The following is a 24,857-nucleotide window of genomic DNA, read 5'->3' on the forward strand; positions in this document are numbered from 1 at the left end:
GTAGTGCTCTTTTATTCAGAGGATAACATGGAGTAGCATGGAGACAGGACCCATGGGCAGTGAAGAGCTGCAATGTGTTGACGGTTAGAGCTAAATTTATAAGGCATAGGTATATGAGTTATTTCTTTACAAGACAAAGGAAAGATCATGAAAAAAAACCCTTAAGATCGTATCAGTGCAGGTGGGGTCTGGTTATCGGGTGGTCTTATAACTTTGGGTACGAATCAGGTCAGATCAGGTAGGATGTGCTATGCTTCCCGGAGGATGATACAGATCAGCATGTAGGGCAGGGCGCCCTGGGCTTTTCTCCCTGGGGCAGCCTTGATCCTAGTAGGATAGAATAGTACAGTGGATCCCAAACTTTAAGAAAAAATCTCAGGACTCCTTACACTCAAAGCTACAGAGGCCGAACACAGGATTTTCAGAGCACTGAAACTCCTTTGTATGATACTGTCATAGGGAAGAGAAGACTTTCCCTCTGCTCTCCTAGGTTCCATAGCTGGATCTATGAAGTAAACTGACAACAAACAGATGAACAGGAGAAAAGGTATACAAATTTGTTAATTTTTTTAAATTAATTTTTAATATCTTGTGCATAAGGGCATCACAGGAAAAAAGTGAATACCCCCCAAAATGATGAGATTTGAGAATTTCTATAACATCTTCACTGGGGAAGAAGATGAGGGTTATAGGCCACTTAGAGGAGAATAAGTAATTTTTAGAAAAGATGAACGGGCCCTTAGAAGACTAGATGGGAGATAAGATAGTTTGTGACAAAGTTTGTCTGGGGTTGACTTCTAGTCTCGCCTGGGATAAAAGTCAATCATCCCTAGTTGATGAAGCTCCCAGGGAGGGGATTTGTGACAAGTGAGTTTCTTTTGCCTCCAAAGGAGGCAGATAAGGAGAGTTCAGAAAAGGCTCTCCCTGCATTTGCTGTTTTTCAAGTGCCTTCAGAATAGACAATATGCCAAAGTGGCATATTTTGAGTTGTCATGTCTTCAACTCCTTCACTGTAATAATAGGTACATGTCATTATACATTTGTCTAAAACCATTGGATGTACAACTGTTGACACAAGTAATCCATAAACAATCTATAAATCAAAATTGGGCTGAGTTTCTTATGAGCCAACCCTGAGGACCATATAGCCCGGGAGAGTCCTTTCACAAAGGAAGGGAGCACTCCAAAGGTGTGGGGCGTACAGAGTGGTTATATACCATCAAAGAGCATGCATCACATATGACAGGAATACTCCTTTTACAATAGTCACAAGATTGCTTTCCCAGCACAGCAATTCGGTGAACACAGCAGGTTGGTGGTCACAAGGTAGGTGGTCACAAGGTGAGCACAGCAGGTCAGCAACTAATCCTTAGAGGATGAGGTGCCTATCCTTAAAGAAATGCTGATGAGGGGGAAGTTACATCCTTATCTTTAAGAGTGTTGTTCTTGTCTTTGGGACATAGTAAACATTTAAAGCAGTTATACAATGCATGCTCAATAGGCCACAGCATGAACTTTTGGAAAAACAAGGTCAGGCCAAACTAGTTTTAACCTAAATGGCTTCCTCATATACTCTAATATATCCTATTGCTTGTCATTTATTTACTACAATCAAGAGTGAACTCTAATGTAGGCTATGGACTTTGGGTGAGAGTGATGCGTCAGCGTAGGTTCATCAGCTGTAACAAACGTGCCACTTTGGTTGGGGATGTTGGTGATGGGGACACTGTGCATGCGTACGGGCAGGGTGTATGGGAAATCTCCATGCCTTCTCTCAATTTGCTGTGAACCTAAAACTGCTCTGAAAAATAAAGTCTATCAAAAAAAGTTATAAAGGGCTGCAAAGAGCTTTTGTTTGTCCATTTTTACCATATTTAAAATTAAATCTGAAAAATTTCAAGATATTTATTAGTTCATTAATTTAGAAATAACAATAATGAACCCATTACCTGTTAATATTAATGACATAATTTATGATAAATAACTATATTTTCAAAACAAAAAAGACAGCATTTAGTGAGAAGAATGACATTATAGTTTTGTAAATCTGTAATGTTCGGCTTAATAGTGAAGGGTACCAGAACATGCCACTCCAAAATATGTCTCTTTGGCATGTGGATCATATTGAGCTAAAGGCCACTGAGAACCACCAGACTCAGGAAAAACTCTAAAAACAGGGCATGGGGGCCACCCGGTGGTGCAGCGGTTAAGTTTGCCCACGCCGCTTCGGCAGCCTGGGATTCGCTGGTTCGGATCCCAGGTGCTGGCCTACGCACTGCTTGTCAAGCCATGCTGTGGCAGGCGTCCCACATATAAAGTAGAGGAAGATGGGCACAGATGTTAGCTCAGGGCCAATCTTCCTCAAAGTAAAATAAAATAAAATAAAATAATAAAAATAAAAACAGGCCGTGTTCTCCTTTTGTACAGGACATTTGCATTTATCAAGGAAATTTCCAGTTGTAGAGACCTTTCCTTCCTCCTTAGCAGACAGATACTTACCAGATAGAACTCTTGACAACTCTCAACAATGGAGAGGGCAGCACCTTAAATGTGCATACAAACTTCACTAAACAACCCTTGTTTACTATACTTCTCCTGGTCACCTTCCCATAACTTGCCTCCCTGCCCACAAGCACAAAACCCGTTTTCCTTTGTTTAGCCTAAGATGGTATACAAGCTCATGCCCAACCACCTCTTTGGGTTGCTCACCACCAGGTGCTCCATGTGTCTATGCAAGATGCTCATGTCAATAAACTCCTGTTTGTTCTTCCCTCGTTGATCTGTCCTTTGCCAGTCTAATTCACAGCGCCCCAACGGGACAATCTAAGATGGGTAGAAGAAAGAGAATTTTTTTCCCTCCCCTGCACCCTCCATTGATAGCCCCCTACCACCACCACAAATCATCCTTCCATAAAATTGATTTTCTTGTTACCAGTTTTGGAGCTGGGTTTATTTTGAATTTATTTGGACTAGACTAGTAGACACATCATTACAACACATTCCCTTGATATTTGTGGAACTCTTAATGTGTGCAAGGAACTGTGCTAGATATTGGGGCTCCCACAGTAGATGGGGAAGACACGGTTCTGTCCTCCGGAGCAGGTAGTCCAGCTGAGGTGACAAATGGTAGACCAGTTCATGGCCATGGCCACTAGTGCTGGCAAGGAGAGACATGGGGTGCTGTGAGATCAGGGAACCATCAAGGGTGTCCAGGCCAAGAGGGCGAGTGGAGGAGGCCACAGCAAGGCTGCGCCAAGAACATTTTATGGGTAGAATAATTGCCCCGGGCAGAAAAGTGAGAAACAAAGACAACAACGGATTCAGTGCTGGCCCAGTCTCAGAGCTGCATGAAAGGGCACATCGCACTTAGGGAGATGTGGATTTGGAAGTGTCCAGTGTGAGGGGGGAGAAAAGGGTAATCGTACGGCAGAGTCAGCGCAGAGTTAGTCAGAGAAGCTCACTTTTCCTGCTACCGTACTTGGACTTGGTCCTGTCTGACCTGGTCCTGCTAAAGTTTTACAGAGGTAAGGGTCATACTTGCACTCGTAAAAGCTCATTCTGGAGGCAGCATGGATGATGGACTGACAGAAAGACACGGCGTGGAAACAAGAAAGCTTCTGCGATAACACAGGGGAGAAATGATGAGGAACTGATTTGGATGTAAGTAGGAGGGGACAGATTTAAGGAGTGTCCAGTGACACATTTGAGGAGACTTGCTGATGGCCTGGCATGATGAATTCCAGCAGAATCAGGTGGATATGCTCTGAGCAATTTGAGCAGCTCGAGGTGGCACCATTCACATCGTGTGGTGGTTACTCTAATCTCTGTGAATAATGACGCCTCAATTGTGCAGTGCACAGCCTGGGCAGCCTTGTACAGCAACCCCGACTCTAAATCCATCTGCTTCTATTACTTTTGAACTTTGGAGATTTTAAAGTTTTCTTTCTCTTGTGGTTTTATTTAAGAAACTGTCTTTTTGGGAAAATCTCAGTTGGCATTTGAGGGGCAGGGGTAGGAAATGAATGTAATTGGAGAATGACGTTGTCCTATTTTTCTGTATAATTTAGTTACCTTTCCACTGAAGAAGGCAGAAATGGGAGCTAAAAACTTTGAGGTCAAGCTGTGGCATTACCAATGCTCCCGCAGATCACAGAAACGTAAGTGGACAGTAGAGGCCCCTCTTGCACTAGAATTTATACTCGGATGCGGCCTCAGGGGCCTGACTTGTCTCTTTAAAATAGAAGAAAGTCTTGGAGAGCCCAGTTTGCTGCTGGGTGCACGTGTTTTTCTCAACAATTTAAATAAACCTTCAGGAAACAGCTCAGTAAATCTGTTCTGATTTATTAGCTTAAACTCTCTGGCTCTGGTTTATTATCGCTGTAAGAATGGAAATATTCTATTTATTTCTTCCTTTTTTTTTTTTGAGGAAGATTAGCCCTGAGCTAACATCTGCTGCCAATCCTCCTCTTTTTTGCTGAAGAAGACTGGCCCTGAACGAACATCCATGCCCATCTTCCTCTACTTTATATGTGGGATGCCTACCACAGCATGGCTTGACAAGCGGTGGCATGTCTGCACCCCAGATCTGAACCGGTGAACCCCAGGCCGCTGAAGTGGAATGTGGGTGCTTAACCACTGCGCCCCTGGGCTGGCCCCTCTATTTCTTTTTTTATCACTGAAAGTTTGTAGCATTTTACTGAAACCTCTCCCTATTTCCCCACACCCTCCAGCCCCTGGCAACCACTTTTCTACTGTTTCTGTGAGTCTGACTTTTTTAAAAAAAAATTCTTTCTTTCTTTCTTTTTAGATTTCACAGATAAGTGCTACCATGCAGTATTTGTCTTTCTCTGTCTGGCTTATTTCACTTACTATACCATCCTGTTTTGATAACTATTGCTTTGTAGCATAGTTTGAAATCAGGAAGTGTGATGCCTTCAGCTTTGTTGTTCTTTCTCAAGACAGCTTTGGCTTCGGTGGTTCCATACAAATTTTAGGATTATTCTATTTCTGTGAAAAATGCTACTAGGGGGCCAGGCCATGGCTGAGTGGTTAAGTTCACATGCTCTGCTTTGGCGGCCCAGGGTTCGCCAGTTTAGATCCTGGGCACAGACCCACACACTGCTCATCAAGGCATGCTTTGGTGGCATCCCACATAGCAGAACTAGAATGACTTACAAGTAGGATATACAACTATGTACTGGGGCTTTGGTGGGGGGAAAAAAAGAGGAAGATTGGCAACAGACGTTAGCTCAGGGCCAATCTTCTTCACACACACACAAAAAGCTATTGGAATTTTGATAGAGATGGCACTGAATCTGTAGATCGCTTTGGGTAGTGTGGACGTTGTAACAATATTAATTCTTCCAATCCAGAACGGAATACCTTTCCATTTACAGTAGTCCCTCCTTATCCGTGGCTTTGCTTTCCGAGGTTTCAGCTACCTGCAGTCTGAAAATATTAAATGGAAAATTCCAGAAATAAACATTTCATAAGTTTTAAATTCCACACTGTTCTGAGTAGCCTTATGAACTCTCAGGCCGCCTGCTCCATCCTGCCCAGTATATGAATCATCCTTTTGTCCAGATCATGTATGCTACCTGCCCCTTAGTCACTGAGTAGCCGTCTTGGTTATCAGATGGACTGTCACAGTATTGCAGTGCTTGTGTTCAAGTCACCCTTATTTTACGTAATAACAGCCCCAAAGTGCAAGAGTAGTGATGCTGGCACTTCGGATATGCCAAAGAGAAGCCATAAAGGGCTTCCTTTAAGTGAAAAGGAGAAAGTTCTCAACTCAATAAGGAAAGAAAAATATTCATGAGCTGAGGTTGCTAAGATCTACAGTAACTTTTATGACAGTATATTGTTAGAATTGTGCCATTTGATTATTAGTAATTGTTGTTAATCTCTTACAGTGCCTAATTTATAAATCACACTTTATCATAGGAATGTATGTAGAGGAAAAAACATAGTATATATAACGCTTGGTACTATCCATGGTTTCAGGCCTCCACTGGGGGTCTTGGAACGTATGTCCCCTGAGGTTAAGGGGGGACCACCATGTTTGTATCTTCTTCACTTTCTTTCATCAGTGTCTTATAGTTTTCAGTGTACAGATCTTTCACCTCCTTGGTTAAATTTATTCCGAAGTATTTTACTGTTTTTGATGCTATTGTAAATGGGATTGTTTTCTTAATTTGTCTTTCTGATAGTTCCCTGTTGATGCATAGAAACTCAATTGATTTTTGTATATGGATTTTGTATCCTGCAATTTTACTGAAATCTCTCATTAGTTCTAATAGTTTTCTGGTGGAGTCTGTAGGGTTTTCTATATATAATACCATGTAATCTGCAAACAGAGACAATTTTACTTCTTCCTTTTTGATCTGGATGCCTTTTCTTTCTTTTTCTTGCCTGATTGTCCTGACTGGGATTTCTAATATTATGCTGAGTAAAGGTGGCGAGAGTGAGCAGCCTTGTCTTATTCCCAGTCTTAGAGGAAAAGCTCTCAGCGTTTCACATTGAGAATGATGTTAGCTGGGGGCTTGTCATATATGGCCTTTATTATGTTGAGGTATGTTCCCTCTATACCCAGTTTGTTGAGTGTTGAAACAGTCCATATCCTTTTTTTTTTTTTTTTTTTTTGCTGAGGAAGATTCACCCTGAGCTAACATCCGCTGCCAGTCTTCCTCTTTTTGTGTGTGAGCTTCCACCAGAGCATGGCCACTGACAGATGAGTGGTGTAGATCCACACCTGTGAACTGAACCCAGGCCGCTGAAGCAGAGTGCACCCAACTTAACCACTAGGCTACTGAGGTTGGTCCATGAAACATCCTATCTCTTAAATCATACATCCAGAGAAGATGGACTGTGTGAGCTCAAGACTGTTTCTATAGTAGATATCAGGATATAAGTGAGCTCAGTTTTATAAATTCCAATGGGGCTATTAATTGGGATCCTTAGGCTGTGACGGTTAATTAAGTCAAACCAAAGATTTGAAGGCATTTCTTATCCTAACAGTAACTAAACCCCGACAGACAGTCATGAAGTCCTAGTTTTGAACAGCAGGGTAAATTCATATGAAATTTCATACCTGTGCCCATCCTTCCCCTTTCTGCTATGTAGCTGTTTTCATTTGCAAAAGATAAATCCACGCCAAGATTTCAACAGGACAAAACCTAAAATTACTTTAATCTTAGTGTGTAGCTGGGAGGCGTGAAACCAGCTCTCCTTGGCAACCTTGCATAGCCAGGCCACACAGACGTCACATTTATGAACAAGCGTCTTCATCAGGTGGCAAAGGGGTTAATTAGAACTTGGGGGCAAGTGGGGCTCGAGAAATACATCGTAAACCTATTATTTAATACAAACTATCAAACTTAAAGTTGGCCAAATTATTTTTAGAAGCTATGCAGAAGATGGAGTAAAATATAAGCATTTTAGGGGCAAGAAAAAATTTCTAGGGAAACACAATCCTTCACCAAGGTAACCAAAATGAGCACTTTGATTAAGTTCGAGTTTGAGTAGAGAATGTCATAAATAATACTTTGGGGGAAAACCTCGAATTTGAATATGAAATGATGCTGCACACGTGATCACAATATTTATCATGTATTGAGGGCTTTGCACGTGGGCCCAGGTGCCACAGGTCTGATGTCTCCATTTTACAGGTAAGAAAACTGAGGTTAGCGTCAACAAGTGAGTAAGTGGCAGAGTTTGGATTAAATTTTAAAAATTCTGATTAAAAAACTCAGATTCTCTTTGACACACCCCAGTGCTGCTCTCTATCTTCAGAGAGCGGTAAATAAGTCCTTCTGCGTAGTTTTATTTTCTCTGGCTGTGGGTCTACGCACTCAGGAAGCTAAGTAGAAAGCTTTCTAAAATTCTCTTACACGTTTTCTTGGCTCCTTTAACATGCTACACTGACTGTTTACAATGTCTTTCTGAAAACGCATCCTTCACATGGCTGATACCATCAATGTGATGATGGTCCTGAGGTCTGAGGTGTGGGGGGCTACTGACCCCACATTGTGGAGCTTTTCCTGTTCGCGTGTCAGAGCGGTGTCAGAGTGCGCTCCCCCCGCTGCTGGTCTTGTGCCTGCAGTCTCTTTTTTTTTTTTTAAAGATTTTATTTTTCCTTTTTCTCCAAAGCCCCCTGGTACACAGTTGTGTATTCTTAGCTGTGGGTCCTTCTAGCTGTGGCATGTGGGACGCTGCCTCAGCGTGGCTTGATGAGCAGTGCCATGTCCGCGTCCAGGATCCCAACTGGTGGCCCAACCCTGGGCCACCAAAGTGGAGCACTCGAACTTAACACTTGGCCGTGGGGCCGGCCCCAGCAGTCCTTTTGCTGCCTTAAGTGAGAATTTCCCAGGGCCTTAGAAACTAAATAATTAAATCAGTTAGAACTGTATGTAAAGTAAAAGTAAGCAGGCCTGACAGGCTGGCCCACAAGGAAAGCTGTAAGAGCACAGACTCTCTAACTTCCATTTTATGCTCCTGCAGCCTGATTAAATACCTCTTAAGTTTTATGTTGTGTCCCAGCTAGGTGAGTGCACCATTTAACTGAGTTCCCGCTGAGTGACGTATAATGAAACTTTCATTAGAAGCAAGAGATACATACACACACACACACCCCTACCCTACTTTATTTCTCATTGGTATTGCTGCCCTACTACACTTAATAAATTTCCACCAGACTAAAAAGTAATTTTATTTCTGAAGAAAGGAAATGTTTTAAATATCCATGTAGCATTTGTTTATACTGTCCCATTGTTGAGTCTTTTTCTATAATGGAATGTGGTTTTGGTTCACCCTCTGCAAAAGTCTTTGCTATATATTTTCATAGACTTGTCACTAATAAATCTTTCCTTTAGGGGTTGGCCCGGTGGCGCAGCAGTTAAGTGCCCACATTCTGCTTCGTTGGCCTGGGGTTCGCCAGATTGGATTCCGGGTGCGGACATGGCACCGCTTGGCAAGCCATGCTGTGGTAGGCGTCCCACATATAAAGTAGAGGAAGATGGGCATGGATGTGAGCTCAGGACCAGTCTTCCTCAGCAAAAAGAGGAGGATTGGCAGTAGCTGGCTCAGGGCTAATCGTCTCTCCAAAAAAAAAAAAAACCCCAAAATCCCCCTCCAAAGAAATCTTTCTTTAGTGAGAAAGTAATAGAACAGAAGGATAAGTTTGGACAGAGGATAACTGTGGATGAGTTTGAATGTTCCTGAGCCCTGCTTTCTTCATGTGTAAAAGGCAGGTCAGGAGAGATTAAAATGAGGTCATCTGTGTAGCGGGCTGTCTTGGTTCCTTCAGGCTGTTATAACGGAACACCACAGGCTGGGTGGCTTAAAAGCAGAAATTTATTTCTCACAGTTCTGGAGGCTGGGATGTCCGAGATCAAGGCCCCCAGATTCAGAGTCTGGTAAAGGCAGCTTCCCGGTTCATAGACGGCAGGCTCCTTGTGTCCTCGCGTGGAAGAAGGGGCAAGGGAGCTCTCTGGGGCCTCTTTTATAAGAACACTAATCCCATCGATGAGGGCTCTGCCCTCAGGACCTAATCACCTCGCAAAGTCCACACCCCCTAACACCATGACTTTGGGGGTTAGGATTCAACACAGGAATTTGGGGGGAACATAAGTAATGAGTAACATAATGTTCAGTCTACAGCACAGGCTTAGCACGGTAAGGGCACAAGAAAGGATGTTATTTGTGAATTCAACTGAAATTCAAGTACAGCAATACCAATAACCATATATTTCCTCTATAGCTTAAAAAAATGTTCATTGTCCTCCCCCATCTACGGAGGGGATTAAAGCCAGCCTGTCACGCTGCCTGATGGGACCCCCGCATGTCTGAACTGGGAACCAAGGACATTCTATCCAGTCAACCCTCTCATTTCACACACGGGAAAACAGGTCGGGGGAGTGCATGAAACTTGCCCAGAGACTGACAACTACTTTGTGCTGAGCACAGCGTAGGACCAGGGTTCTTATCATCAACATGAACACCTCTGCATTCATGTGGCCCTTCCCAATTTACAAAGCACCTCCTCAGCTCCAACACCCCGTGTATTCTACTACACCCACGAGCTTATGGAGATGGCTTTACTCCCCTCTCGTCTTTGTGAGACTGTCTGCATTCTCAGACCAGTGTTGCAGCAGCCAATTCCATATCAACCCTTAAAAAAAATATATATATACACACACACACACACACACGCACACATACATGTAAATGTGCGTGTGTGTGCATATATGTGCATATACTGAAGAAGTGGCACCACACGTCCCTGAGTCACCCGGTGCAGGCCACACCCTGCAGACACAAAGCACAGAAAGAGTCTTCGATTTGAGAATTCCTGAGTCGCCATCCACACTTCAATAATGAAGGGCTTAGAAGTGTTCACATTTTCAAGAGGCGTGGGAGCACTTACAGGCTACCCTGTAACGAGTCTCATTTGAGACAGAATGGTGAGGTCGGCCATCCACTCTTCACGGAGTTTTGTAATAAGTCCTTCAAAGAATGAATAGTGAAACCAATTCATTTCGTCTCCTAGAATTTTTCCTTCTTATTTTCTTTGTTGTAAGGTTATTTATAAGGGTATAGGCATACAGACGTCATAAAAGAGAAGGGATGTCAGTGAGGGAGGAAATCAGACAATAAATCCAAAAAAACTACAGAAATTAAACATCCGAATTTGGGGGTAGAGTGGGAGGCAACGCATTCTTTTCACAGAGCTGTTACACACAATGCAACTGTCCTCGAAAGCAGGAATGGAAAACACTAGACACTCAGCTGCAGAACGAAGCTGGAGTCTTGGCTTTATAGCTTTTAATGTCTTTAGAACTGGGCTGGGCGTCAGGTGCCTTTTCCAGAATAGGCCAGGGAAGACAAGTCCAGCTTGGTTTTTAAGGCCTTAGTCAGCTCCGCGGCCAGTAGTTCGTGGAGAGACACGCCATCGTGGGAGTACACCCAGTTTTTCCCCGTCCAGTCGTAACGCTTGGGTCCACTGGAAGACATGACAAACACACAGTCAGTCCACAAGGACAGCCCTTTATAAGAATCACGATTCCACCAACGACACCACCAAGAAACTGAATGAAGTGAAGCTCTAGAAAGTAATACCCAACAAGGCGTATATTTGGTTTCTTGTCTTAGGGTCTTTCTATGTAAGAATAATTACACGATTTATCCTCTGGCACAATTCACAGAATGATTCTCAAGACCTGAAAACATGTGAACCCTACTGATGAGTCGCTATGTATCACGTTCTGATCTTTTGCTTTTCCTAACTCGTCTACTGTGATACCTGCTACGTCAGAGCAGTGTTTTTAAAATTATGGCCATTTGTGTGCCACTGACATGATTTGTGCCTTACCTCTATTATTATTATTTATCATTTTAGTACGTTTACAACACTGTGCAACCACTGCCCCTATCTAGTTCCAAAACATTTTCACCCCAAAAGGAAACTCCATACCCATTAAGCAGTTACTCCCCATACCCTCCCTTCCCTGGCCCTTGGCAACCACCTATACTATTATTTTAAAAAATATTTTTTCTTAATTCAATTTTAAATCCGTGAAATTGAATTTGACGGGTTAGTTCATCCACCTCAAGCTCATCTAGTGAACAGCAACAGTACACGCAATTCACGCTGGGGATGCTGGATTGGTGTGGATCCAGGTGTAGTGGGTTTTGCCATGACTTGTTATTCCAGACGTACACAACTTGTGCTTGCTAATGCCACCTCCTCTCGGCCTAGTGGAGGGGAGCAGACATGCCAGCAGATGACGATAGCACGTGAGGACCCCTCGATGGAGGTAGGAGCGGAGTAACCTGGGACCCCGTGAGAAGAGGCACCTGAGTCTACCTGGGCACTCAGGAGAGCTTTTCCAAAATCCAAGACTAAGAGGAGTTTGCCAGGGAGGAGGAAAGCTTAGAAGGGAAGCATCTCTTGGGGCTATAAAAACATCAAACATTTCTGTACCATCAATCACATGTTGGGGTTTGAATACTTTCCCAATAATGGAGATAAAAGGGACAAACCAAAAGGACTGGGGCCTTTGTTCAATACACACAAACAGCCAAACACATAAAGGCCTAATATGTGGACCGCGTCTGGAGAACATTCCTTTAGCCTCGTACTCTGATTTGCTGCCCGGGTGCCGGACAGAGGCTGGGAAACCTCCAGGCCCCTCCACACGGTCCCAGGGGCTCTGAGCAGTGGCACTGGGGTCCGGGTGTCCGCCCAGACCTCTCCTTAATTCTATCCTACAACCTCCTTGGGGTGGGCAAGGTGGCCAGGAAAGGCCCGTTTCCACAGGGCCTGAAAAGCTGTCACTAAAAAACGCCCAAGGATCAGAAATGTAGCCCCATGAAAGATTATTTTGGGCCAATGTGAAAAATTGAGTGGAAAGTAAATTTTTTTTTTGAGGAACATAGTCTCCATGACAGTAAATGGCTGCTCGGCAGAGTTTCCTTCCAGATTCTCATCATGAATTACCATATAAAAAAAGGAAAACTTGAAATTTCCAGGGATTTATTATTATCCAGAAGTATGTGCTTCTAAACATGCCTGGGGGAGGATCATGTTGCTGGTAGGTGTGTCCAAATACGACAGGGACTTTTTCAGTCTCCAGACACAACAAAGAATTCTTGTAGTGTTGGGGCCGACCCTGTGGCCGAGTACGTTTGCGTGCTCCGCTTCAGTGGCCCAGTGTTTCGCTGGTTCGGATCCTGGGCCCGGACATGGCACTGCTCATCAGGCCACGGTGAGGCGGTGTCCCACATGCCACAACTAGATGGACCCACAACTAAAAATACACAACTATGTACGGGGGGGGCTTTGGGGAGAAAAAGGAAAAATAAAACCTTAAAAAAAAAAAAAGAATTCTTCTAGTGGAGCCATTCCAGTTGGTTCTGGGGTCCTGCCCGGTATTGACAAAACTACCGATCCCCAAAGCTGATGGCTGGATTTGCGCTGGCCCACTCAATGTCTCGTACTGGTTCCTCTGGAGATGGAGGATAGGAATGGACGGTCCTCGTGCACGGCCAGGGTTAGGGTTAGGACGACTGTTTGAGGGCAAGGAGAATAGGCTAACTGCGCGACAGAAGGGAAAACGTCCCAACTTCAAGTAAATTAACTGGATCTAAAAAGCGACACAGTACAATACGTGAATGAGGGCCTGACTAGAAATGACAGTGATTTCTGGAATTGTTTGTGTTGAATTGTAACGTACGTCCTAGATGAGGTTGGGGTGAAGGGAGCATAATGCTTTATTTATTGTGAACAAATAATTATACATAAACTGCCTAAAAATGACGTCAACATTGGGGCAGGGAAAGAGTTATAATTACTGTTTTTCTTTAATGCAAATACCACTGGGCTTTCAAAGAATTCCACGCTGGTTCTCTCTGTGCCTTTCCCAAGTCACAGTCAATATGCTCTCTTTGCAAGCGCTAATGAGTGATCGGGCAGGTTGGTCTGAGAGCTTTTTGTGGGCGTCTCTCTTTTAGTTTCTTAGAACCACTTCACCAGCAGCCAGAGAGATGAGGGACCCTCTCTCCTGGCACGTTCTCAGGCCTCGAGATGCAGCGCTGGCGGTCTCCAACTCGACCTTTTATTCCACTGATGGAAAGCACATCAATGGAAAAGGCAGGAGGGATTAAATGCCCTGGAGGGCTGAACCGCTGGCTCTTTGCCTCCACAGAGCACAGAGCCAATGGGGCAAATGGAATTCAACTGACCTTTAGCTCAGATGCTCCAAACAAATTAGAGGTCAAACTTTAACTTGCTTTGAAGACAAAGGGCAACTTATTCAGATGTTGCAATACCAGAAGTGGCTTTTTTAAAGGCAGGGCAGTGATTTAATAGAGAAAAACTGTCTAGGCCGGGTTCTGAAAAGTTTTCACTTCAGATCAGGTTAGTATCCAATATCTGCTTACAGTAGCCACATCACCAGACAGAAGTTATATAACCAGAGCGAACCTCCCTACTGAGGACGAGGCAAGCTGTCAGACATCAGGCAAGGTCCGCTTACACAGATGCTAACCCGGGAGGGTGACCCTTCTTAAATGGTCCGCAAGGTCATGTTTCAAACAAGCTGAACGATGAGAGATTTTGACTTCTGAACGTACCTGGATGGTGAAGATAACCAGATTTGCTTGTTTGGGGTCTGCTTGTTGATCACGTAGGTTCCCAGATCTCCACCCATTTTAACTGTTAAAACACCACTCTAGTGGGTCGGGTAGAAAAAGGAAAATAAATAGGAAAGAGGAAAATAAAACAAGGCAGAGTTATCACTTTGTCATAAGTGCTTCATTTTTTGTTATATCTCAACACTCTCCATTTATACAAGCACACGATACACGCCATAAAGAAACGGCTTTAATTTAGTGTTTAGAATTAGGAGCTCATGCAGAAGGAACACTGCTCGCAGAGTCAGACTAAGATTCATCACAACAGTACTTGTATCTCACAGTGCCTTCTTCCCTCTCTCTCTGAGGTCGGCAAGGCCAGAATTACCATTATCCCTTTCGAGGGGAGGAAACGGAAGCTGGGGTGTTGAGCGGCCCGTCTGAGGCATTACAGCTGGCAGATGGGCGCATCGACAGCCTGACTGCCGCCTCGGTTCCTCAACTCTCAGCCAGAACACCCTAGAGGACGTTCGCCAATGCAGACACCAACTCCACTGGAGAACCTCGTCAGCCCAAACATCGGACAGGACAAGCTCATTCCCGAAAAAAGGAAAAAGCAAGGAAGAAGAAAGTAAGAAACCGCCTGCTTGGCTTGTCTTAGAAGAGCAACAGCCTCAGCTCTGTGAGAAGTGGCCGACACTCCTGACCGGGGCTCGGATTTCCAGACCCTTCCCTCGCAGCTCACAAGCTTCCCAGACACTCCTCTCCAGCTTTATTTTCCTCTATAAGAGTCTTGAATTCTTCAAAAGACCATTGGTCCATCCTTGTCCAATAAATGCTCATTTAAATTTGAAAACATCCTTTCAACAAAGCAGCCCTTTACTCCCCAGGTCTGAGGTCTCTTTAGAATGCGCAGGATTCGAAAGAAACAGCCACACAGCTCAGTCCCCTTCATTGGAGCTGGTGAGCAGGGGGGCCTCTCACTGTTCCCCATCCCGTGTACAACCCGCAGAGGCACCGGCCTTTCCCCATGCCTTCTAGAGCCCTGTCTAGTGGGGGGTCCTGCGGGGTTCTTAGAACACTTGTGTCTGGTTTGCAAACACAAAGAGCTATTGAAAAGGTGGAGAAAGTACCAATAATAATATAGGCCTGGGATGGGGAGGACTCTATTGGGTTATTTTTTTAATAACACTTTTTTCTCATTAAAAAAGAAACAGAAATTAGAGAGACTTTGGGAATACAGATAGTATAAAAGAATAAATAGTATAAATAAAATGAATGATTATTTTATAAATAAAAACATTAACTACTATTATTCAGTGCCTACTCTGTGCCAGGCACTGTGTCTGGCATTTTGCGTAAAATTGTTTCCACTGTGACCATAACCATTGTAAGTGGGAATCATTACCCCAATTTTACAGATGAGGACAAGAGAGGGACAGAGTAATAAGAACACTTAGTAATCGGCAGAGCTGATCTTAGACCCAGGTCTGTTTGGGTCTAAAACACGCCGTTCTTTCCGTAACCCGAAGCATCTCTCAACCCCATTAACCAGCGATGCGAGCTCCCTATGCTCAGGTATGGCCTGCCAGCTTTTAAGTGCATTTCTTACAAGGGCCGGGATCACAGTGCACGTAAGTTTGTTTTTAAACAATTTTTCTTCCTGAAACCCACCTTTACTCTTTTGGTAGGACTACATTTCATTTACATAAAAATTTCTTCAAACTGTACAGTTTAGTAGTTTTTAGTATTGCTCAAAGTGTGCAAACATTGTCACTATCTAATCTACACTGTTTTCATCCTTTTGAAAAGAAACCCCACACCCAACAGCAGTCACGCCCCATTCCTTCCTGCCCCCATACAGGCTTGCAGGGCTTATTGTTCCGTGAGATAGCAGGCTCAGGAGATCAAGCCGTAATTGTTTCTGACTTGACCTATTCGTGCCCTTACCTGCCCCATTGTGCAGAGGCAGCAGGCGGGCGGGGTCTCAGGCTCAACTGTTCCCTTGGGACAACATCCTTCCAGCCTTCGTCAGTAAGGATGGAGGGGCCGATGGGTGTTCACCGGTTCCCCACGGGCGCCTGATCACCACCACGCTTTAGAACAGGACACTAAAGCAGGGGGCGCCGGATACAATCCCTGAAAGCCAAAATAACTCTTTCCAACCGCCCCCCCCCCCCCCCCCCCAATCCTCTGAGAGACTCAGGAAAAAGGCCACTGGTTCACAAAGAGCCTATTAATAAAACCACCATGCGAATCCTCCTAGATGTGCGCAGGTCTCATGTTTCCCCCACCAGGCACCTTCCCTGAGGTCCACCCCCTCCCCGCACTCTCCTTCCACCGCAGGTCTCGGCTGGGGTGGCTCTGGGAAGGTTACCCTGATGCCCCTCGGCTGGGACCAGGGCCTGTGCGTGTCCCCACAGCCTCTCTGTGCCTTCCTCACTGCATCTGAGCTGCCGGCTGTGTGCTGCTCACGGGCCCCTTCCCTCCACTACCGTAAGCGCCTTGAGAGCTGATTCGTCTTCTCACCCTAGCATCTTCAGTGCCTAGCACATCCATTCTTTGTGCAACAAAATACAAGCGGACAATGAGTAGGCACTGTGGTAACACGCGCCAAAGTTAAGGGAAAGGTTACGCTGGACAGTCTCAGCACTCAACCACGCCCCCTCCTGTTCATCGTGCGTAATGAGACTTTTCCCCCAATGGAGCCAGAAGCTGTTTCCGCAGGAGAGCGGCAAGAGAAAGGAAATTAGCTGCCTTCCTCGTTCACCAGCATCTCCTAATGCAGGTAGACCAGACAAAGACGGCTTTGGGTTCATCAGTATTGTTCCTTAAGGGGCAAGCCGAGACTGTTCTGGGCGCGTGCGCAGACTCAAGTGCAGGAGAGGGTAGGGGCACGGCGGGGAGAGAGTCAAAATATCCAGCAGCTGCTGAGACGGGGCACTCACCAGTCAGAACAGACCCTGCCACAGCTGGTGAGGCTTATTAACCCTCGCCAGTCAATCTCAGCCCTGCACAAATGGCAGCGGAGAGAGCAGTGTCTGTTGTCACCAGCTCATTTGTAGAAACAGACCCATATGGGAGGGCACGTTGAGTCCCGGGATTTCACGTCTATGTGGCTCCTCACGCTCCAAAAATAGACACCGACTTCCCCTTAATGAATAATGAATGTGAAGCACTTTAAAAAATTTAATCCTAATATAAACTCATAGAAGTAGCGGAATGTCATCCACTTCACTGCTGAAGACCCTGGTGCTCACAGAAGTTGGACAATTCATTTAAGGACTCTTGGAAAGAAAACACAAATCCAGGATGCTAAGCCAGATCCTTTGTCTCCATATCCAGTGAAACGCTGCCTCTGAGCAAGTGTGCATCCCCTGGGCCCCAGAGGGGGTCCTTAGGGGTCTACAAAGAGGCCCCGCCCTGACGCTGAAGCTGCACTCACAGGTGTGTGGGGAAGTTTTTCTCCGGAGAGGATCCAGAGCAGTCAGATTCTCACAGGGGGTTCTGGCCCAAAAAAGGTTAAGAAACCTCTGCTCTATGGCAGTAATATGCCAACAACTTAGTGAATAAAGAACATGGCAGCAACGAAATTCTCATTAAAACGTCTAAGAGGCCAGGGCTCCACCTGGGAAAAAAGGGATGTGGCCTGGAGGTGACCCTTCAGATAGCAGGCGCTTCTCAGTCTCCCGTCAGATTTTGCTGTGTTCAGTGCAGCAGACTCTGTGGTTGCCTAGTGACGGGAGGTGCTTTCTGTCCTTGTGGACACTTCCCTCTAATGGCCAGTGCCAGTGAGGGGTGAGGCTTGGACCCAGACACTGACATCCAACACTACCCACCCCGATTGACTGGAGGACACACCAGCCAAGAAGCTGCTCCTCTCTCCCACTGCACAGGGAGGAAATAGAACAAATCCTTCTTGGGCGTATCTGGATTACTGCTTTCATCTGTCTATTTGGCCAGTAGCAAGCTGGTAAACATCTGTGATGCTGAGGGGCATCAGTGAAGGCATGTTTTGGGAAAGTATTCAGGCCCTATTCATTTACATAGTGAATCCACATCTAAGTCCCTTCTATGTACTTGGCAATGTTCCAGGCATTGGGATACCAAGAAGGGACCGTGTCCCGGCTGCCAAGGAGCTCAGTCTAGCCATGGGAGTGATGTGCACGTAGACAGGTACAACAGTGGTAAGTGCTCCAGGGCGCTGGGCAAGGAAGGAAGGGTGGCGTCTGCCTGTAGCATCTAGGAGGGCTTCACAGAGGAGGTGACATCCAACTGGACCCTGAGGGCGGGGAGAGATTGCACTCCAACAAAGCTCAAGTAATAGTGTTACAGGTGTTCTACTGTCTATAATGTACTTTCAATTGATTTATCTTATATGTGAAATATATGTTAGTTAGCACCTGAAGGACTCTAATCAGGAATTCACACCCCAGGGCAGATAGATAGCTTTTCAAGTTACTTAATCAGAAATCCAAACTACAGAGGCAGCAACTGTATGCTTTTAATTTCTACATCTGTACTAGAGAATTTCCTAATCAGCAAATGATTTCTTAGAAATAATTTTTCCCTGGTGAGTAGAATGATACTCAAGGTATACGGATTGGCTAGAAAAACACAGGTGCCTCTTCCCTTGCAGGAATGGGTTACAGAATCTGGACAGCCCAGCAGCTGAGTCACTCTTCAGAGAGACACTCTGGGGTCGGATGTGGGCAAGGTCCTGTGACCCACCACTGAGCCGAAGCTTTTGCTGCCTGATTCAATGAGGTAGACAGAATCCAGCTGCCAGAATCCTGGCACACTGGCTTCTAATGAAACATTCATGCAAAGTACATGAGTCAAGCCGGGGCTTCACTAATCCTACAAGAATGAGAGGTGAGACTGTTTCTGTGTCCTGGTTATAAATGTTTCATATGTGGCAGAGTTTAGCTTGAGGTGTACTCTCCCTATAGCAGTTACAGCCACTGTGGCAGAGAGCTGTGACTTCCTCAGCTCTAATCATCCCAGTAATGGACAAGTTGGCAAGGCCAGTGTGTAACGTTCCCAAGTGGCTCTGCCTCCAGGGCCATCTGCATGAGACCTTCTACAGCCCTGCCTGCGCATTTCTGCTGTGGACAGAAATCTCTGAATCCACCCAGAAGGCAGTCAACCCTTTCTTGCCCTATTGCCTTTGTTTTTACCACCAAGTCCCTCACTGTCCTTATAACCGGGCTTGACACCTCCTGCAAGACTTTGCTCGTGCTCCATCTGATGCAGCCCCTTCTCCGTCTAGCGCTCCCATGGCAACATCCAACACTATTTCTATCACGTTAGCCTGACAGCTGGTTGCCCTCAATGATGCCATGATTTAATCCGAAATGCACATTTCATGGTATTAATTAATTGCTGTCGGGAGGATTAACCTCTGTGGGGGATTTTCTCCCCCTGGCAAAAACGGGCTGCTCCCCAAGGCCCAGGCAATACAGAATTCTAAATCCAAAGGTGACTCTTGCTCACGACTGCCACCTGGTGGCCATTCAATAAAGAACAGCACTCCCTCAGCTTCCAGGATCTGGGTGGGGCTCCAGTTTCACCCTGCCCAGAGGTTCTGGCCCCAGCTGCATATTCGAATCACCCTGGGAGTGAACTTTTAAAACCCCAGTGCCCTGCCTGGGCCGCACCTCAGACCAATGAAATCAAATCTCTAGGGGTGGGACCTAGGGTGCACATTAGAATCCCAAGTGAGCTTTTCAAAAACACGCTTCCTGGGAATGCACTCTGACCTTCACATCCAAATCTCCCAGGAGTGGGGCCACGTCTGTGGAGCCTGAACACCTCCTGGGTGATATCTTACCCTGCTGAAATGTTAGCAGTCTACTTCAGGGTTCCCCAGGCCTGCGTAATGAGAGGCCTCCTGATAGACCAACTCAGGCCTGGGTCCCTCCCTGATTTACCATCATGGGTATTGAGTGAAGCTTTGGAATCTTTATTTTTAAGCAAACATGAGACTCATAGATGGGGGCCAGCCTGGTAGTGTAGTGGTTGAGTTCGTGCGCTCTGCTTTGGCAGCCAGGGGTTTGCTGGTTCGAATCCCGGGTATGGATCTAGCACTGGTTGTCAAGCCATGCCGTGGTGGCATCCCACCTTAAAAAAAGAAAAAACCAGAGGAAGATTGATGTTTGCTCAGGGCCAATCTTCCTCACCAAAAAAAAAAAAAAAAAGGCCCAAAGAGGCTGAGTGACTTGCCCAAGGTCACAAGCCTGGTACAGCAGGGTTGGGATATGAACCTCAGTCTTTTGGTTCCATCCATAGCCACATGCAGCTGGATGCTTAACGCTACAGGAGAGGAATTCTCTATTTTGGTGAGCTAAAATTCTTATGGAGGAAACAGAAAAGGAAAATAAGCAAAGAAGTACCCCAAAGGAGACATCATAGTCTTCAAACGTGTAAGGTTTATCTGCAAGGTCTTCAAAAAACTCTGCTAAGGAGTCCAGCGTCTCCTCTGCCAGTCTTTCGTAGGTGGTCTCATCCAGAGAACTGCAGGGGAAACACAAAAACAGCCACCACGTCCCATGACCAACTGCTGCACTTGATGAACAATCAAATCAACACATTTATTGAAATGTTAAAAATTAACGGAAAATAGCTAACATATACAGAGTAAAATTTAAACAGCATCCAAGGGTTGACAGAGACGTGAGCCTTTCTTTCCAAATGGGCAGCTCCCATCCCCCGAGTCAATGTCGACGGAGAGCCCCTTCTGTATCCTTCCAGATTTTTATGTTCTTTTTAATATGCAAATGGAGCACCTTACAGTTTTCGTTTAATATGTCTTGGAGATTGTTCTATATTAGCACATATGGATTTTCACAGTATTTTATTTTACGTTATTTAGTCAACCCATCTCCTCTGGTTGGACATTGAGATAGTTTCCATTGCTTCTGTTCTGAAAATTTATGTTGGGCAAGCCACAAAGTGGGAGAAAATATTTGCATTACATATATCTGAAAAAGGACTTATTTCCAGAATATATAAAGAGCTCCTACATATCAATAAGAAAAGGAAAACCCAATAGAAAATTAGGTAAAATACTTCAACAGATTTCATTAAAAGGAAGATAGCCAAATGGCCCATGAACATAGGACAAAGTGCACAACTTTCTTAATCTTCAGGAAAACACAAATTAAAAAATCACAATGAGATACTACCAGAATGGTTAAAATGAACAAGACGGATAATATCAAGAGTTTGCCCAAAGGGAGGCAACCAGGGCTTCCAGATCTTGCTGATGGGCTAGAAGATGGGGCAATCAGTCTGGAAAACTGTCGGGCGGTAGCTACTGCGGTTGAATACATTTATATGCCATTAGAGTTGAATTCCACGATTGCATATGCTCCCAACAGGAACGCAGGCCCAGGTTCACCAAAAGACACGCACCATCCTAGAATGTTCATAGCAGAAGTACCGGAGAGCCCCAAACTGGAAACTGCCCAAGTGCCCACAGGTAACACAACAGCTAAATGAACTGTGGTTTATCCATACAGTGGAACACTACACAGCAAAACAGAGCTGCCTTAAATATAACCATATAACCAGATGCTCACAAACGTCATGGGGACTGAAAGAAGCCACACAAACATACTTATATTCCATGATACAGTTTATATAAAGTGAAAAAACAGGCAAAATGACCCCACGCTATTGGAAATCAGAACGATGGTGGTTCCTCTGGGGCAGCGAGGGGTTAATAACTAGAATGAGCAGAGGCTTGCTTTTGGGGGCTGGTAGCATTCTATTTCTGGAGTTACATGGTAGGCTCACTTTTTGAAAATTTATCAAGCTGTCTATGTATGACTTGGAGACACTCCTGTATATATACACTATTTTTCAATTTTTAAAAATTGCTAAAATCCATGGAGACAGAAAGTAGATAGTGGTTGCCAGGGGTTCGGAGAAGGGAGGGCTGTGGAGCGGGCATGGGGTTTCTTATTGGAGCGACGAAAATGTTCTGGAATGAGACACTGGTGAAAGTTGCACAATCTTGTGAATACACTAAAAACCAGTGAATGGTACATTTTAAATGGTGAATTTTACGGTAGGTGAATTATAACAATAAAAATCTTTCTATGTAAGCATCCTTGTGTGAGCTTTTGTGCCACTGTTAGGCTGTATCTGTGGGTTACAAGATGTATACCAGACACCTCTGTCCTTGGAGAGCTTCTCAGAGGCCTGAAGTAAGGCATGAGGGGCTGCTGGACAGTTCATGCAAGATGTGCCATGTGACCACCCCGCTCCCGCCCATCACCCACCTCCAGGGTACAACGTGGTGGGATGAGAGGCTGTTCTTTCAAGAGAGGGGTGGGCCTGGTTGGGTGTGCTGGCCATTTCCCCCTCTCTCTCCTCAGTCACAGCTGCCGGAGGGGATGTTGGAGAGAACCTGGAGGAGAGGCTGACATGTGTCTTGAGCGTGGGGAACATAAAGACACACCTGACTCAGGTATAAAGTCCAAAGTTGAGCTCGGCAGGTGCTCCCTGACAGCAGCCAGCCGGGCCGTGGCCGAAGTGGGCTGTCCTTCTATGTGTGCAGGACAAAGGTATGCGTCCCAGAGGGCAGAAGTAGACCCTAAAGAAAGGAGCTGGACTTGGGGTATCCTGCACGGGCCCCACCCAACCTCAGAGGACTGCCTGCTGGGCCGAGGGGACAGCAGCAGAGTCTGTGTGCAGAGGAGCTGGACATGGTGCCACCAAAGCCAAACCTAACACGTGCAGACGCAGCACTGGCTCAGAGACTGCGTGGGGGGCCAACAACACAGACACCCAGGCCAGGGGCTCGCAAGGCCCTCTGTCAACGTGCTGCCTGTGAAAACCTGGACGGCCAACAGCGTGCTGACCGAGCCTGTAGTTCTGGGGACACTCAGAATGTCCCTGCGTCTGGATGGCTCCTCGCTGCTGTCAGCAGATGGGACACGAGAACGGTGAGCCAGGAGAGAACTCGCACATCTGCAGGGGGATGGAAGGAAATGAAGCGTTGGGGGATGAAAGGCTGTACAGAGATGGAGAAACCAAACGGGACAAGCTATGGCTTTGGACAAAGGCCTCTCATTCAGCCAAAAAGAGGGTCCAATCCTGCTGCAAAAACCAGGTTGAGGGTGTTGCTGGTCCCCAATCTTATCTTTTCACAAGACTTCTACAACCTGCCCTTAGGCTGAGAGCTGGGCATGGGGGCGAGGACGCAAAAGATAAGGCAGTCTGAGGCTCCCATCCAGGCAAGAAATGGGGATGTGGTTACCGGCACTGGGACTGACTGTGGGTAGAGAGATCAGAAGCCTTCTAGGTTTTTCAGAAAATCCTGTTGTCCAAGAAAAACGAGTCTGGCTTACAAGAGCGTACCAGAGCCTTAAGATAGCCTTTGGAAGCCCGAACTGGCATCAGCAGGGAGGGGGCTGCGAAGGCTGCCCGCCCCCAAGGAGGGCACACTTCCTGTGGCCAAGGGGAGTAGCGGACAAGGAGGAGCCTCAGCCAGGCTTTCATGGAGGACTGTCGCCCTCTGCCAGGGCAGAGCTCGTCCCAGTGCTGCCCAGGAGGCCTCCATGGCTGCCCTGGGCCAGGGGCGTCCCTGTCCATCATCATGTGTGTGTGCAGGTCAGAGAAGCCATTCCTAGACCTGAGACAGACGACTGCGTGTCACCTGGAAATCTTGGTCCTTTAGGTGCATGAGTGACCACGTGGGCCTGTGGTCGCAGCCTTGGGCTGGGGGTCAAGGTGCGTGTGTGGCAGAGGGGCAGAGGGCAGCAGTGCTGGCAGCTCTCCACCAGCACCCCTCGCCTCCTCCTTCCAGGGCACCCAGGAGGCGACATTTCCCAGCCTCCCTGCAGTCAGCTGGGGCCCTGTGACCAAGTCCTTCCCACTGAAAGGCCAGTGAGGGAGAAGTGCCACTTCCAGGCCTTCCATGCTCTTGTCCCCTTCTATGGAATGGAGCCTGGACAGGGTGACCCGGCCTCGACCATGCAGAGGACAGTAAGGTACTGACAGGAGATAGGAAGGTGGAAGGAGCCAGGCCCCCCCTAGACTGTCCTAAGCAGGGGGACACAAACCACTCCTGGTTTGAGCCATTACAGTTTGGGGTCTATTTGTTATAGAAACTTGGCCTACCCTAACTACCAAGATATCAAAGAAAATAATAACAAAACTCTGGAAACAACCTAAATGTCCAACAAGAGGGGATGGGTTAAATAAATTATGGTACATCCATAAAATGTAATACTATTTCATTAAGAATAACGTGGTGGAGAGTTAGTGATATGGAAAGATGCTTATGGGTGTTGCTGCTAAAGGAGAAAACAGGTTTTGTATGGGATGGATTTTATTTTTGGTAAAAAAAAGATAAAAGGAAAAAATAAAAAAAAGAAAATAGAGAGAAGTATGTTTACGTGTGTGTATGTCGTGTATTGTGAGAGAGGGAGAGAAAGAGAGAGAACAGAAGGGAGAGATCTCTGATGTAGAAGGTGTTTTATCTTACCCCGGGTCACCCAAAGTCCCCGTTGTCCTCAAATGCATCACACAGACACTCTGCTTTTTGACATTCAGAATCTGGCTGAGGAAGTGGAGGCTCGAACTCTAAAAGCCAAAGTTAAGAAGAACATTACCATTTTGTAGTATATTTAGAGTCCATTAATGCATGGTTTAAATATGGCCATTTCTACATTCATAAGTAACCAAGTTCAAATTTTTAGGAGTATTTCTTTTCT

The 24,857-nt window shown here is 45.8% G+C and overlaps 1 protein-coding gene and 1 long non-coding RNA gene across 2 annotated transcripts; one reads left to right on the forward strand and one right to left on the reverse strand.

Moving 5' to 3' along the window:
• Nucleotides 1-3,421: 3,421 nt before the first annotated feature.
• Nucleotides 3,422-15,395, forward strand: LOC124241320 (uncharacterized). Its single transcript, XR_006889171.1, has 3 exons — nt 3,422-3,660; nt 4,068-4,157; nt 14,499-15,395. It is a non-coding gene; the product is annotated as an uncharacterized LOC124241320 (long non-coding RNA).
• On the reverse strand, nt 9,334-24,857 carry FXN (frataxin). Its single transcript, XM_046665017.1, has 4 exons — nt 24,629-24,857; nt 20,526-20,646; nt 14,131-14,228; nt 9,334-10,999 (listed from the first exon to the last, which is right to left on the reverse strand). Exons 1-4 carry the CDS (start codon nt 24,664-24,666, stop codon nt 10,849-10,851), a joined length of 408 nt encoding a protein of 135 aa, XP_046520973.1. The 5' UTR covers nt 24,667-24,857; the 3' UTR covers nt 9,334-10,848.

This window comes from Equus quagga, chromosome 6 (assembly GCF_021613505.1).
Source record: "Equus quagga isolate Etosha38 chromosome 6, UCLA_HA_Equagga_1.0, whole genome shotgun sequence".
Classification (NCBI taxonomy): Eukaryota; Metazoa; Chordata; class Mammalia; order Perissodactyla; family Equidae; genus Equus; species Equus quagga.